General features: G+C 40.9%; 1 protein-coding gene across 3 annotated transcripts in view; it reads right to left on the reverse strand.

The window, feature by feature from the left end:
• ZNF609 (zinc finger protein 609) overlaps positions 1 to 13466 on the reverse strand; it is a 243930-nt gene that overhangs the window by 66446 nt on the left and 164018 nt on the right. For all 3 annotated transcript variants that reach the window (XM_047765795.1, XM_047765803.1, XM_047765785.1), the window contains one exon: positions 9463 to 9688. In XM_047765795.1, coding sequence (XP_047621751.1) covers positions 9463 to 9688 — 226 coding nt within the window. The remainder of the gene's footprint in view (positions 1 to 9462; positions 9689 to 13466) is intronic.

Consider the following 13466-nt stretch of genomic DNA (forward strand, 5'->3'; position numbering starts at 1 on the left):
CACCTGGGTCTGTGGAGATGTCAGTTATTTACCCATCCTAGCCATCCTCTCATAGATTACTTTTCCTTCCATCTCAGAGCATACATATACTTTTAGAGTATATGTAATTTAAAGATCATCTATCTCCTATTCAAATATATATATGAATATTTAAATTTAATAAAATTTAAAACATAGTTCCTCAGTTCCACATGCTACACATTTCAGGTGCTCAATATCATTTGCCACTAGACTATCATTTTGGAGAGCCTATTTCCACCAAAAAAGTTCTACTGGACAGGGGAGATCTAGCCCAAACCCTCAAAAACTCGAAATCTAAGGCTAGGAGTTCAGAGAGTTATCCAAGATCATACTGCTAGCTAAATGTATAATCTCTTCTGGAATTCAACCCTCCTGACTCTAGTTCAGAGATTATTTGTTCTGTACTACTATGCCTTTGGGCACTATTGTTTCTTGAAACAATTCTTCTCAAACAATTTCAGACACTCTTAGTTGTTGGAATAAAAATGTATACCCTGATGTGGAGATGGGAACACATAACCTTTCCATGTTTGTTTGAGTATATATGACAAAACCTTTACCTAGTGCAAAAACTGAAAACTTTCTCCTCCCTACCAAATCATTAAGCTAGATTTCAGCTTTGGAAGAGAGGCCAAGCTTATCATGGAGCTTTTCATTCCCTCTGGCATAAAAGGGAGTTGTAATCACTTCAGTTTCAAAAACGTGGTTTTACCACACTACAATTTCTGTCTTTCTGATATTCTTGTAAAGGCCATCAGACTAATTTCAGAGATGTTATAAGAGGGATTTCTATACGGAGTAGGAGGGTGAACCTAGATATATTATTACCAAAACTTTTTTTAAAAAGCAGAATTCTCCGCAAATATAATTTTATGAAGTACAACATAAATTATCCAATAAAAATAATCATAGCATTATGAGGTATTAGGGTACAAGTAATTATTTGGATGCTTACAATTTGGTTGTCATATTAAATGCTAAAGATACTGTGGGTCCACTAAATATAAATAAAAGAGCTCACTTCAGGAGTTCTCCTTGTGGCTCAGCGGTAACAAACCCAACTAGTATCCATGAGGATAAGGGTTTGATCCCTGGCCTCCCTCAGTGGATTGGCCATCGTTGCTGTGAGTTGTGTAGGTTGTAGATGAGGCTCAGATCTGGCATTGCTCTGGCTGTGGCATAGGTCAGCAACTGCAGCTCCAATTCGATTCCTAGCCTGGGAACTTCCACATGCTGTGGGGGCAGGCCTAAAAAGAAAAAAGGAGAAGAAGGAGGAGAAGAAAAAGAGCTAACTTTAGCTAAAAACAACAACATATTAATCACCTAAGGAGTTCCCGTCATGGCTCAGCAACAAACGAATCTGACTAGCATCCATGAGGATGCAGGTTTGATCCCCGACCTTGTTCAGTGGGTTAAGGATCTGGTGTTGCCGTGAGCTGTGGTGTAGGCTACAGACATGGCTCGGATCCTGCGTTGCTGTGGCTGTGGCAGAGCCTGGCAGATATAGCTCCGATTAGATCCCTAGTCTGGGAATCTCCATGTGCCATTGGTGCAGCCCTAAAAAATCAATCAATCAATCACCTAAAAGTAGAACTGCTCAGGGTTGCATCTAGCTGGATAAGCAGAGGTGGGAGCTGGAGCCTGCCCACTCAATACCCCTCACTCCTAATGAATGCCTCTGAGGTTCCTCCATGCTCAAGTTCCTCAGAGTATAACTTCAAAACATTTCCTTTGAAAATATCTAGGAGTTCCCGTTGTGGCTCAGTTGTTAACGAACCTGGCCAGTATCCATGAGGATGCAGGTTTGATCCCCAGCCTCACTCAGTGGGTTAAGAATCCGGCATTGCCGTGAGCTATGCTGTAGCTTGAAGATGCAGCTAGGATCTGGTGTTGCTGCAGCTATGATGTAGGCCAGCAGCTACAACTCTGACTTGACCCCTAGCCTGGGAACCTCCATATTGCATGGGTGTGGCCCAAAAGAGACCAAAAAAAACAAAACAAAACAAAAAAGCCCCACAAAACTGAAGGTTCTGACTTTTATAACTTCAAAAAATTGATGATGGAAGCCATTGCTAAAAAAAAAAAAAAAAGGAGTTCCCACTGTGGTGCAGTGGGTTAAAAATCCAACTCAAGTAGTTTGGGTCGCTGTGGAGGTGCAGGTTCAATTCCTGGTCCCACCAGTGGGTTAAGGGATCTGGCATTGCTGCAGCTGCACATCTGCAGCTCAGATTCAATCCCTGGAACGTTCATATGCCACAAGTGTGGCCACTAAAAAAAAAAAGTACCTTACAAAATCCCTCATTATTTTCAATCAAGTCATAGCAAATGAACCCAAGAGAGGCTACCAAAAAATTACCATTTTTTACCTACATGCTTGAAACACATGAGTACAAGGCACAGTCAATTTTATTAATAAAATATTTTCTGATTATTTTACTTTTTGTGTAAAGACCACACTAATTCTAGAGGATATAAAATTATATATGAAAAGCAGTTGCTGGCCTCAACTATTTTATAGTCACAAAGGAGAAAAGACACATAGGAATCCTAGGTGGAAATAAGGACTAATGTATATTCGTGCCATCATAGTTCTAGAAGGAAAAGAGAAAGAGGGTGGTGCAAGAAAAAAAAAATCTGAAGAAGTAATGGCACATATCACCCTTCATAATCTAAATGCTGAAAATGACACAAAAGCTTTGAAAGCAACCAGGGGAAAATGACATATTATTTACAGGGGAACAACAATTTAAGTGATTGCGTATTCTCAGAAACCATGAAAGGTAAAAGAAAATGAAATATTTTTAAAGTGCCGAAAGAAATATAAACCTATATTTCTATATCCGCCCCCCCAAGATCTTTTGGGAATAAAAGTGAAATAAATACATTCTCAGGGAGTTCCCTGGTGACTTCATGGGTTAAGGACTTGGCACCATCACTGCTGTAGTGTGGGTTCAATCCCTGGCCCAGGAACTCCTGCATGTTGTGTGCATGGTCTCACACACACACACACACACACACACACACACACACACACACACACACACAATTAAAGAGAGATTTCAAGCGGAAAAGAAACAGGTGACTCAGAACATCAAGAAAGGAGGAAAAGCAAGGAAATGTTAAGTATCTATGTAAATATAATAGTCTCTTGAATTCTTATACATATATTTTTTTTTTTCTTTTTTTTTTTTTGGGCTTTTTGCCTTTTCCAGGGCCGCTCCCATGGCATATGGAGGTTCCCAGGCTAGGGATCTAATTGGAGCTGTAGCTGCCGGCCTATGCCAGAGCCACAGCAACACAGGATCTAAGCCGTGTCTGCAACCTACACCACAGATCACGGCAACACCAGATCCTTAACCCACTGAGCAAGGCCAGAGATAGAACCCGAAACCTCATGGTTCCTAGTCGGATTCGCTAACCACTGAGCCACGATGGGAACTCTTCTCTTGGATTCTTTATAAGATGACTGAAAGAGAAAAAAAACTTAAAGTGGTCTAATGGGGTTTTTAATGTATTAGATGTAATACATAATACCAGGGGTTTGTAAACTTCTCCAAAAGCTTATCAAAGGTAAACAGATCAGGAGTTCCCTGTGGCTCAGTGGGTTAAGGATCCAGCATTGTCACTGCAGTGGCTCAGGTTGCTGCTGTGGTGCAGGTCTGATCCCTGGCCCAGGAACTTCTGTATGTCAGGGAGTTCTGCATGTAGTGGGTACAGCCAAAAGAAGAAAAGAAAAGTAGGTAAACAGATCAGGTGGAAGGCAGATGCTGTTTTAGTCTTCCTTGTTTTTAAGCCTAGAGAGTACATGTGATAGCTAAAGCTACATTAGCAATTTTGCAGTAAATAAGTAACTTTATGGGGGAATCTAGGTAAAGGGTATACGTGCTATCTTTGAAACCACTCTGTAAATCTAAACTTAAAAGACTTTAAAAAAAAAAAGTAAATTTAAGTAGCCTCAAACATTGATTATATTGTGAAACCATACCAGCCTTAGACTGCTTACCTTCTGAATTTTCTTACATTAAATTATTATTAGTTCATTTTCTATTTCTAGCAGAAAAATCCAATTCTTTTTTTTGTTTGTTTTGGTTTTTTTTTTTTTGCTTTTTAGGGCTGCACCAATGGCATGTGGAAGTTCCCAGGCTATGCCTATGCCACAGCAACAGCAACTGGGGATCCCAGCCACGTCTGTGACCTACACCACAGCTCATGGCAACACCAGCTGCTACAGGTCCCACCTAGAGGACAACAGGACAGAAATGACCAATATTTCAGCATCCTAAAAACCATCAGGAGTTTGTGACCTAATGAATACAAGGAGGAAGAAGGACTGACACAAAATAAAGAGAATAACCAATAAAAAGGGACACATGGAAATTTGGAGAAGTGTAATATTACAAGGGCAAGAGAAGGAAGTTCCAAAAATGAAGAAATAGCAGAGGAGTTCCTGTCGTGGCTCAGTGGTTAACAAATCCGACTAGGAACCAGGGGTTGTGGGTTTGATCCCTGGCCTTGCTCAGTGGGTTAAGGATCCAGCATTGCCGTGAGCTGTGTGCAGGTCACAGATGCGGCTTAGATCCTGTGTTGCTGTGGCTGTGGTATAGGCCAGCAGCTACAGCTCCGATTCAACCTCTAGTCTAGGAACCTCCATATGCCGTGAGTGTGGCTCTAAAAAGAAAAAAAAGGAAAAAAAAAAGAAGTAGACAAAATTCATGATATAAAGTCTCAAAGAATCTGCAGAATAATAAGAGAAAAAGGAAATAGTAGAATAAGAAAAAATACACTTAAATAAAGAGAAGGGAAACTGGATCATTTAGGTGGGTGGCTTTGATCTTGGTTATTTAAGAGCACAGAGAGAATGAATTAAGTACTGGGGAATGTGAAAATAATAGGGAGATGAAGGGACTGCTAGGCAGTCTTGTGAGCTCAACTTATGTCAGCTAGCATAAACTTTCATCAAAACTAGCTTAGTTTTGTGAATTGTTTCACCTGTCAATCTAGAATCAAGAGTTGAAAAATGTGAGGTGATTTCCTGAATTTGAGACTGCAATGTAAGTATAATTTTTCTGTTCTATAAAATAAGTGTATAATTTCATCAATGATATTAATATTTTTCAGTCTTCATTCCCATGATTGGGATATGAGACCATTCCTTTTTTTTTCTTTCGTCTTTTTGTCTTTTTCTAGGGCCGCACCTGCAGCATATGGAGGTTCCCAGGCTAGGAGTCTAATAGAAGCTGTAGCTGACTGCCTATACCTCAGCCAGAGCAACTCGGGATCCAAGCAGAGTCTACAACCTATACCATAGCTCATGGCAGCACCAGATCCTTAACCCACTAAGCGAGGCCAGGGATTGAACCCTCAACCTCATGGTTCCTAGTCGGATTCATTAACCACTGAGCCACGACGGGAACTCCAGACCATTCATTTTCAAGATGCCATAGTCAACTAGTATTGGATCCATGCTGGTACCAAGGTTTAAGCCACAGCTTCTAATATCTTTAAGCTGGACAGGTCCTTATTAGTCATCTAATACAACTATACGTAATAGATGAAGTAAGTAAGGTTCAAAGAAGTTAAGGAACTTGCCCAAGGTTACAACGATAGTGAGAGAGAGAGAGAGATAAAGAGGTCTCCAGATTTTTCACTCCAGGGCTCTTTCCACTATACCACAAATTCTACAACACACACATCACTAGTGATGGCCTTCAACTTAGTTCTGCAGTCTCAAAAGGAGAATGTGTAGCACTTTCTGGAATTCTTCTCTAATAAGTCACTTTTGCCATTCTTTAAAATACCATAGAAGCCAGTAAGCAATTTTGCCTCAGCAAAAAGTATTTGGTCTGCCTTAAGGTTTCTTATACATTGCTTCTAGGACCCTTCATTAAATAACATAAGACTTATGAACCAGAAATAGACTTGAGACCTGTTACTTTGATCTGAAGTGATGTGGGACAAAGTGGAATCAGGAGGAATCAGACTTCTGCATAAATGCTAAGAAAATGTCTCAAAAAATGCCAAGGAAGACACTCTAGGTTATATATCTGGATCCTCTTAATAGTCCTAAAGTTGAGCCTAGTTAAGGAGGATCTTTGCAAGGCTGGCTAAACTGTGAACAGCCTAAAAAGAGATGAGATCTGCAGGACTTTCAAAGTGCCTCCAATGCAAGATTTACAGTGAGAGATAGGAAAGAAAGAACCAACATTGCAGAACAGGTAAGCAAAGAAATCAGGAAGAATTAAGTCCATGACCCCTATACACCTGTTCTCAGCAAGGTGGCTCAGTTCCACAGAGATCTCAGGATCCTCTGTTCCCCTCAGGGGGCAAGGATTCATAGCTTCTCTCTAAGTTGTAAGGCTTTTTCCACTTGAAGATAGTAGCTTACCAGGCAGAGAGACAGAATAAAAAAATTTAGAGGGATGGAAGGATTTTTTTAGAAAAAGTTATCTGTATATAGTTCTTATTAAATTGAGAACTGACTCAGTACACTAGATCTTTTGGATCTGCAGAGAATGATCTTTGCAGGAAATCTGTTATCGAAAGATGAAAAGGAATGTGAACCAACACAGATCCCAATCTAGATCTTAGTCAACAGACAGTTTAGGTGAAGGCCCTCCAGGATGGCCAGAAAGCAGAGTATAAACTGAAGAACAGTTCTCTTTCCCTTGGAATTAAAGAAAAAGTAAGAAGAGAGGTACTAAGCCCTGAAACACAATGTAAGTGGGAGAAAATACAGTATTAAAAATAGGAGGACTAACATCTTACAGGTTTAAATAAATTGGAGTAATCTTAAACATGGTGAAAGTAATATTTATTCTGAGTTTCAGAGAAGGTATAGAATTTTGGAAAATACTTGACATTACAGTATGTCAATGACATAGGTATAAGCACTCACCCATTCAAATAAATATTTGTGAGGGCCCATTACAGGTGCCAGGTATTAAGCATTGGGTATATAATGTTGAGCAAAACAGTCTCTGAACTCACAGAACTTTTTTTTTTTTTTTTTGCTTTTTTGGCCATACCTGTGACATGTGGAAGTTCCCCGCCCAGAATTTGAAACCCATACCAAGCAGCAACCCAAGCCACTGCAGTGACATGAGATCCTTAACCTGCTGAGCCACAAGAGAACTCCTCATAGAACTTTCAGAACAGTGGAAACAATAGACATTAATAGAAAAATACAATTCTATATAAGATTGTAAATTATGGTAAGTGTTGTGAAATAAAGTACAGAGAGCATTAAAAGTGTGTAATGGGGAACATAGTAATAGGCTGCCAGTGACAACGAGTCTTTCAGAGAAAATAATAAAAAATGACAAAAAGCTATGCCTACATCCCCCTGGCAGGGAAGGAGAAAAGAAATCCTCAGATAAAAAGGTAACCATTGTTCTCGGGACAGTGAAAGGATTAGACTAACTCTCACAATTTTTATCAGGTTCATATACATGAAAAGCATACTGCTATTGGACAAAGTCACTATCATAAAGATGGGTAGAATACAGTAAATTGGCAGAAAATTGATGTTTTCTATTTTCAATATATTGACACAACAGGCCACAAAGTTTGCTTGATTGACACAGAGCTGTGGCCTGGATGTGTTTGTCATTCCAGCAGACTCCAGCTATTCACATGTTTGGCCACAGGCAGATGACATTTTTAATATCAGAGATAGCCACTTGTGATTTCTAGGTTGCATACTGTATGCACATACAGAGTCAACCTCTAGGTCAACCTCTCTCTCCATGATATCTGCATCAGTTTCTAACACAGTAAAATTTCCTTTTTTCTTTTTTTTTTTTTGTCTTTTCTAGGGCCACTCCTGCAGTACACAGAGGTTCTCAGGCTAGAGGTCCAATCGGAGCTGTAGCCGTCAGCCTATGCCAGAGCAACACCAGATCTGAGCTGCGTCTGCAACCTACACCACAGCTCAGGGCAACACCGGATCCCCAACCCACTGAGCAAGGCCAGGGACCGAACCCACAACCTCATGGTTCCTAGTCAGATTCGTTAACCACTAAGCCACGACGGGAACTCCCTCCTTTTTCTTTTTGCATTATGGTCTCAGGCACACAATAAAACCTCATCAGCAATGTTATTCTGAAAGCTGAAACTACTTCATTGCTAATGACGAGAAAGCCAAGAACACAGAATTTTTAACCTGTATCACAAAAGGCCTACAGCATGGAAAACTTTATTTATTTATTTATTTTTGTCTTTTTGCTATTTCTTGGGCCGCTCCCGCGGCATATGGAAGTTCCCAGGCTAGGGGGCGAATCGGAGCTGTAGCCACCGGCCTACGCCAGAGCCACAGCAACTCGGGATCTGAGCCACGTCTGCAACCTACATCACAGCTCACGGCAATGCCGGATCGTTAACCCATTGAGAGAGGCCAGGGATGGAACCCGCAACCTCATGGTTCCTAGTCGGATTTGTTAACCACTGCACCACTACGGGAACTCCAACAGCATGGAAAACTTTAAATACTGAATCATGACAACCTATTTAGAGAAACAGACTTTTATTAGAATGACTAGGATGAAATGCCTCAATTTCCATGGGCAGACTGACAATATAGTTTATGATAATCAGTGATAATTAGTTATGCTCCTCTGGGCCTCTAAACTCCTCAGAGTAGAGACACTTTTGAAAAATCTGGTTGCTGATGGAGACCTGATGGGACTCTGAGGCCCAGCCTCACTAACCACATATTCTTTGATAAGGACTTGGATCCTTTCTAAAAACAATGTACACTGAAATCAGATTGCCACAGATGGTAAAAGTAACCAAGGGATCTGAAATAGCTGGTTAGGTCTCTCTGCATTCTTCATTCCTATTTTTTCATATTTATGAACTTCCAAAGCAGAAGAGATTCTGTTCTCAGGGGCAAATGGAACATACAAGAAGTCTGGATGGCCTTGGGCAGCAGCACCCTATAGTGAGCCAACTACTTAGTGGCTGCATGTAAACAGTTCCCTAGGCCTATAGAATCTGCATAAGTGACAGATGCACAAAGTGGCGTGGGTGGCTGGGCAATGAGGCAATCAGTGGGAAGGAGCTGGCTGCACCTCCAGGTGTTAAAACCAAGAGTTGCATATGCAATGAGCCAACGCTAAGTCAATTTAAGAGTCAGCTGTTTTCCATTTCCTAGACTCCTACAGTTGCCCCTTTATTACTTTTTTTCTTCAAGCCTAACCCAAAAGTTCACTTATACTCAAAGTCCCCCATATAAAATGATAGAGTGAAATGGAGAGTATAGACACAGTTTGAATTACACTGGCAATCTCTAGAAGCTGGGCAACTTTTGCTATAATCCTCTGATCACCAGCAAACTATGGTCACTTGAGACTCCTAACAAATACTCGGTATTATTTACAACAGTAAGCTCCTGTTGACAGAAGCAGGTTGAGAAGGGATGGGAAAGTCATGCGTAGTACTTACCATCTTCTGTTTCCTGCCACACGATGCCCTCGAGGTTGACACTTGTCCCAGGTTCACAGGGGCCCAGGCACTCAGGTTCTGTGGCCAGAGCCACATCACATGTGTTGACCCCAACTGATCGGGTTCGAACCATGATCTGCTCACAGGGGGATGAGATGTCATTACTGACCACTGGCACCAAAAGGTGCAGTGGCAGCACTGCTGGTGTGGAGACAGGGGACTCCATCTGTGGGGGAAGAGAAAGTAGTAGCTGAGTTGCAAGGAGAACATTTAGAGGAAATATCTTCTCTGAGCATAATTTAGTCCCACATCCTTTCCTGCCAGAGTGCAGAGGGCTTTAAATATAACACTTTGGTCCTTACTTTCAAGTTCTAGCACGTGATACCACTACAAATCTAGTGGTTTAGATAAGTGCACCCTAGGCTAGAAGAAGCTCTATTTCTTATTAACAATCATTCTCATAAACTCGCTTGGCTAAAAGTGTATTAAAAAATCAGTCTCATTTAAAAATCTCTAGTGAAAGAGAATCAAGGCCAGACTTCAACAGTAGCCAAGCATATAGACTGATAAGAAAGAAAAGGCTCAGCTTCTGAGGCCTGTTCTATTGCTACCACTTTGCTTTTCTCTAATCTAAATTCAGCAATTTTTTTTCCTTTTTTGGCCGCCCAGCAGCATTTGGAGTTCCCAGACCAGGGATTAGATCCAAGCTGCAGTTGTGACCTATGCCACAGCTGTGGCAATGGTGGATCCTTTAATCCACTGTGCCGGGCTAGGAACTGAACCTGCATCCTGGTGCTACAGAGACATCACTGATTCCGTTGTGCCACAGTGGGAATGCCAACAAATAATATTTTAATCAGGGATCAAATTCAAGAATACAGGTTGGGATAGAGAGAAGGAGAAATATCCAGATTCTAGGAATGCCACTTCAAGAAGACTGAAGCTTTAATTCATCTTTAGGTAGAAAGACATCTACTTCAAAGTTATAGGAATGCTGGGAACAACCTGATAGGAGTTTCTAACTCATAGAGATTTTAACAGTGACTGGTTAATGAGAATGGCATTTTGGAATGTGAAATTTATCTGTAAGAAACCAGAGGGATTGTTACTATCCAGAACCAATCCATAGCAATATGCAGATGAAGTTGATTATGTATACATACATAGGATTAGTCAAGCACAAGGACCAGCAATCTATTTCCCAAACTAGAACCTCTCACAAGAATGCAATTACTTAGAGACCAAGGAAAATGCAACACATCTAGAGTTAGAAGAAAAGTTGTAACAGAGTAATAATGCCTTAATTCTTTAAATCCTAGCATTTATCAGGTTGACAAAGTACCAACTCTGAGCCAACAGTGCCCACATCCTAACTAAATGGTCTTGCATATGCAAAGGCACTCAATACACACCCTGACTGATCTTTCCTTAACATTAAGTATGATACCAGTCAGAAGACCTAGAAAATGAGAGTTAAGAATTGGGGCACTCTTTCCCTTGCGAAAGACTTTTTGTCCAGATTGAATGTACTCCTTCAACAGGCCCACATTCAGAGTGAGGCACACATGCACCCATAATCCAAGCTGCTGGACAGCTCTGCAACAGAACTCTGATTCTGAAATCGTTTACTGTATGACCACCACTCTACTATCATCCATCTCCCTCCTCTTAACTCATACATAAACACATACACGAGTTCCTGGCCTCAAACACTACTCTGGAAGCTGAGATCTGGGTATTGCAACCATTCTCTGCAGCAAGCTCTGACTTCCTGGCTTACAAGTCGCTGCTATTTGCAAACTATCACTGTCAGAGTCCAGAGAATGCTAAAACACTGATTCTGATTAATCCTGGTTCCTGAAATGGTGCCAAAACATTACCCTTATCTGTGTGTTGTTACATATCTCCACCTTGTACTTCCCTAACTCCACTCTTCATAAGATGAAATGAAAGTGGAAGCCAGTCTGATGAATCTTCTGCCTCATGGTAAACACTAGGAGGCATTTTTTTTGGTTTTGTTTTGTTCTTTTGTACTTTTGAAAATCAGACATATATAGTCTAATTTGGCAAACTTCTTGGGATGTGGTAGATCCTTGAAGGACCCTTTAAAATTTCTAAGCACATGTCTGAAGGTGAAAACAACACAGAAAAAATAAACTGGGTTTCCTACTACTCCTATGTAGTGATGGACTCTGGTTCTAATTATTAAGCCCTCTTAGGATGCTGTAAGAAGGTGGTTCATTCACTCTTTTTTGGAAAGAAAGTTTCCTGGAGATTTTGCTTGTGAGAGTGATTAGAAAGGGGAAATTAGAGAAAGAGTATACAGATCATTTTTACTCTTGACCTCACCCCTGTTTCTTGGTTCTTTCTCTTGGGGAAGAACTGAGACAAAAGCAACTTCACAGTATGTGCATTTCCTTTGCTTAGCATTTGTTTTCTTTTCTATACCTTTCTTCTACGAGCATGAGAAATTCCTGTAAAGTCCTCTTTCTTGGGCAAAGAAACTGGTGCAAACCTTCTAGGTCACTCCTGCGAACTTCTTTCTTTCTTTCTTTCTTTCTTTTTTTGTCTTTTTGCCTTTTCTAGGGCCGCACCCGCGGCATATGGAGGTTCCCAGGCTAGGGGTCTAATCAGAGCTGTAGCCTCCGGTCCTACGCCACAGCCACAGCAACTTGGGATACAAGCTGGTTCTGCAACCTACACTACAGCTCATGGCAACACCGGATCCTTAACCCATTGAGCAAGGTCAGAGATCGAACCTGAAACCTCATGGTTCCTAGTCGGATTTGTTAACCACTGAGCCACAACGGGAACTCCACTCCTGCGAACTTTCTGACTGCCTCGCTTGAGCAGGTCCTCTTGCCAACCTATGTCATCACTGAGGCACCAATCCCAAGCACAGGAGGGAAGTCCCCCAGAGTCACCTACACACTCTCTGCCATCAAGGACAGCTCTTTTCTGGAAGTGGTTTCATTTCCTGTTAAGTTATTCAATGCTGCTGGGAGACCAGGGAAAAGATAAGCTACTAACATTCTAGACAAAGCCAAGCTCCCAATTCTATAATGAATGACAGATTCAGAAAAACAACATCGAAGATGTAAATACAAAACATCACTGTTGCATTCGAGCAGCCTGTCAAAATTAAACCTTGATGTAGAACATCTGAAAAGAAGAAACTTAGCTGATCTGATCACTAAGAATAACAGAATACAGATAAGGAGCTGATTAATATATGTATGCATCAAGCTACCCTTACTGATCAGAGTTAAGTTACTAAGGAGGGTTCAGGATCTCTGTGTGAGGATGACTTTATTTAATTATTTAGTTAATTAAATGAGACTTGTTTTTTCCATGCCCGCAGCATGCAGAGGTTCCTAGGCCAGGGAGTGAACCCGTGCCACAGCAGTAACAACACCAGAACCTTAACTGCTAGGCCATCAGGGAACTTCTACATGAGATTTTTTAGGGGTGGGAAGTAACGAAATCCACTTACGGATTTGGAACTACCATTCAGTTTCCCTCTACTTTGCAACAGAAATCTAAGGAGAAATCACAGAGTAGCACAATAATGTTTAATTATAGCTCTAGCTCTGCTAATTACTGTTTGGTCACATCTATAATCTACATTAAGCCATAGTGCATAATAAGCAGCTCTGTGATACTCATCTAATAACCTAGGTGGCTTTGCGGGATTTCAAATTCTACTATTCATCACGACAAACAGAACTTCACTTATCACTTTCTAGAAGAGGATAAAAATTTAAAAAGGACTCATTTTGCCATCTTTCCCATATATCTGGGATATAAGAGCAGGGGCTGTCAAGAGATTGGTGCCAGCAGGGAAAATAAGGAATAAAAATATAAAATGTTAAGGTCGTTAAATACCTTAACAACTATGACAACAATAAAAACTGGGCCAATTCTCAGATTCTGAAATGCTAAGCAAGAAGTGCCACCATGGCTCCTGAGGCTAATGGAAATGGGAAGGTAAACAATAAAACAAA

The sequence above is a fragment of the Phacochoerus africanus genome, chromosome 2, assembly GCF_016906955.1.
Source record: "Phacochoerus africanus isolate WHEZ1 chromosome 2, ROS_Pafr_v1, whole genome shotgun sequence".
Classification (NCBI taxonomy): domain Eukaryota; kingdom Metazoa; phylum Chordata; class Mammalia; order Artiodactyla; family Suidae; genus Phacochoerus; species Phacochoerus africanus.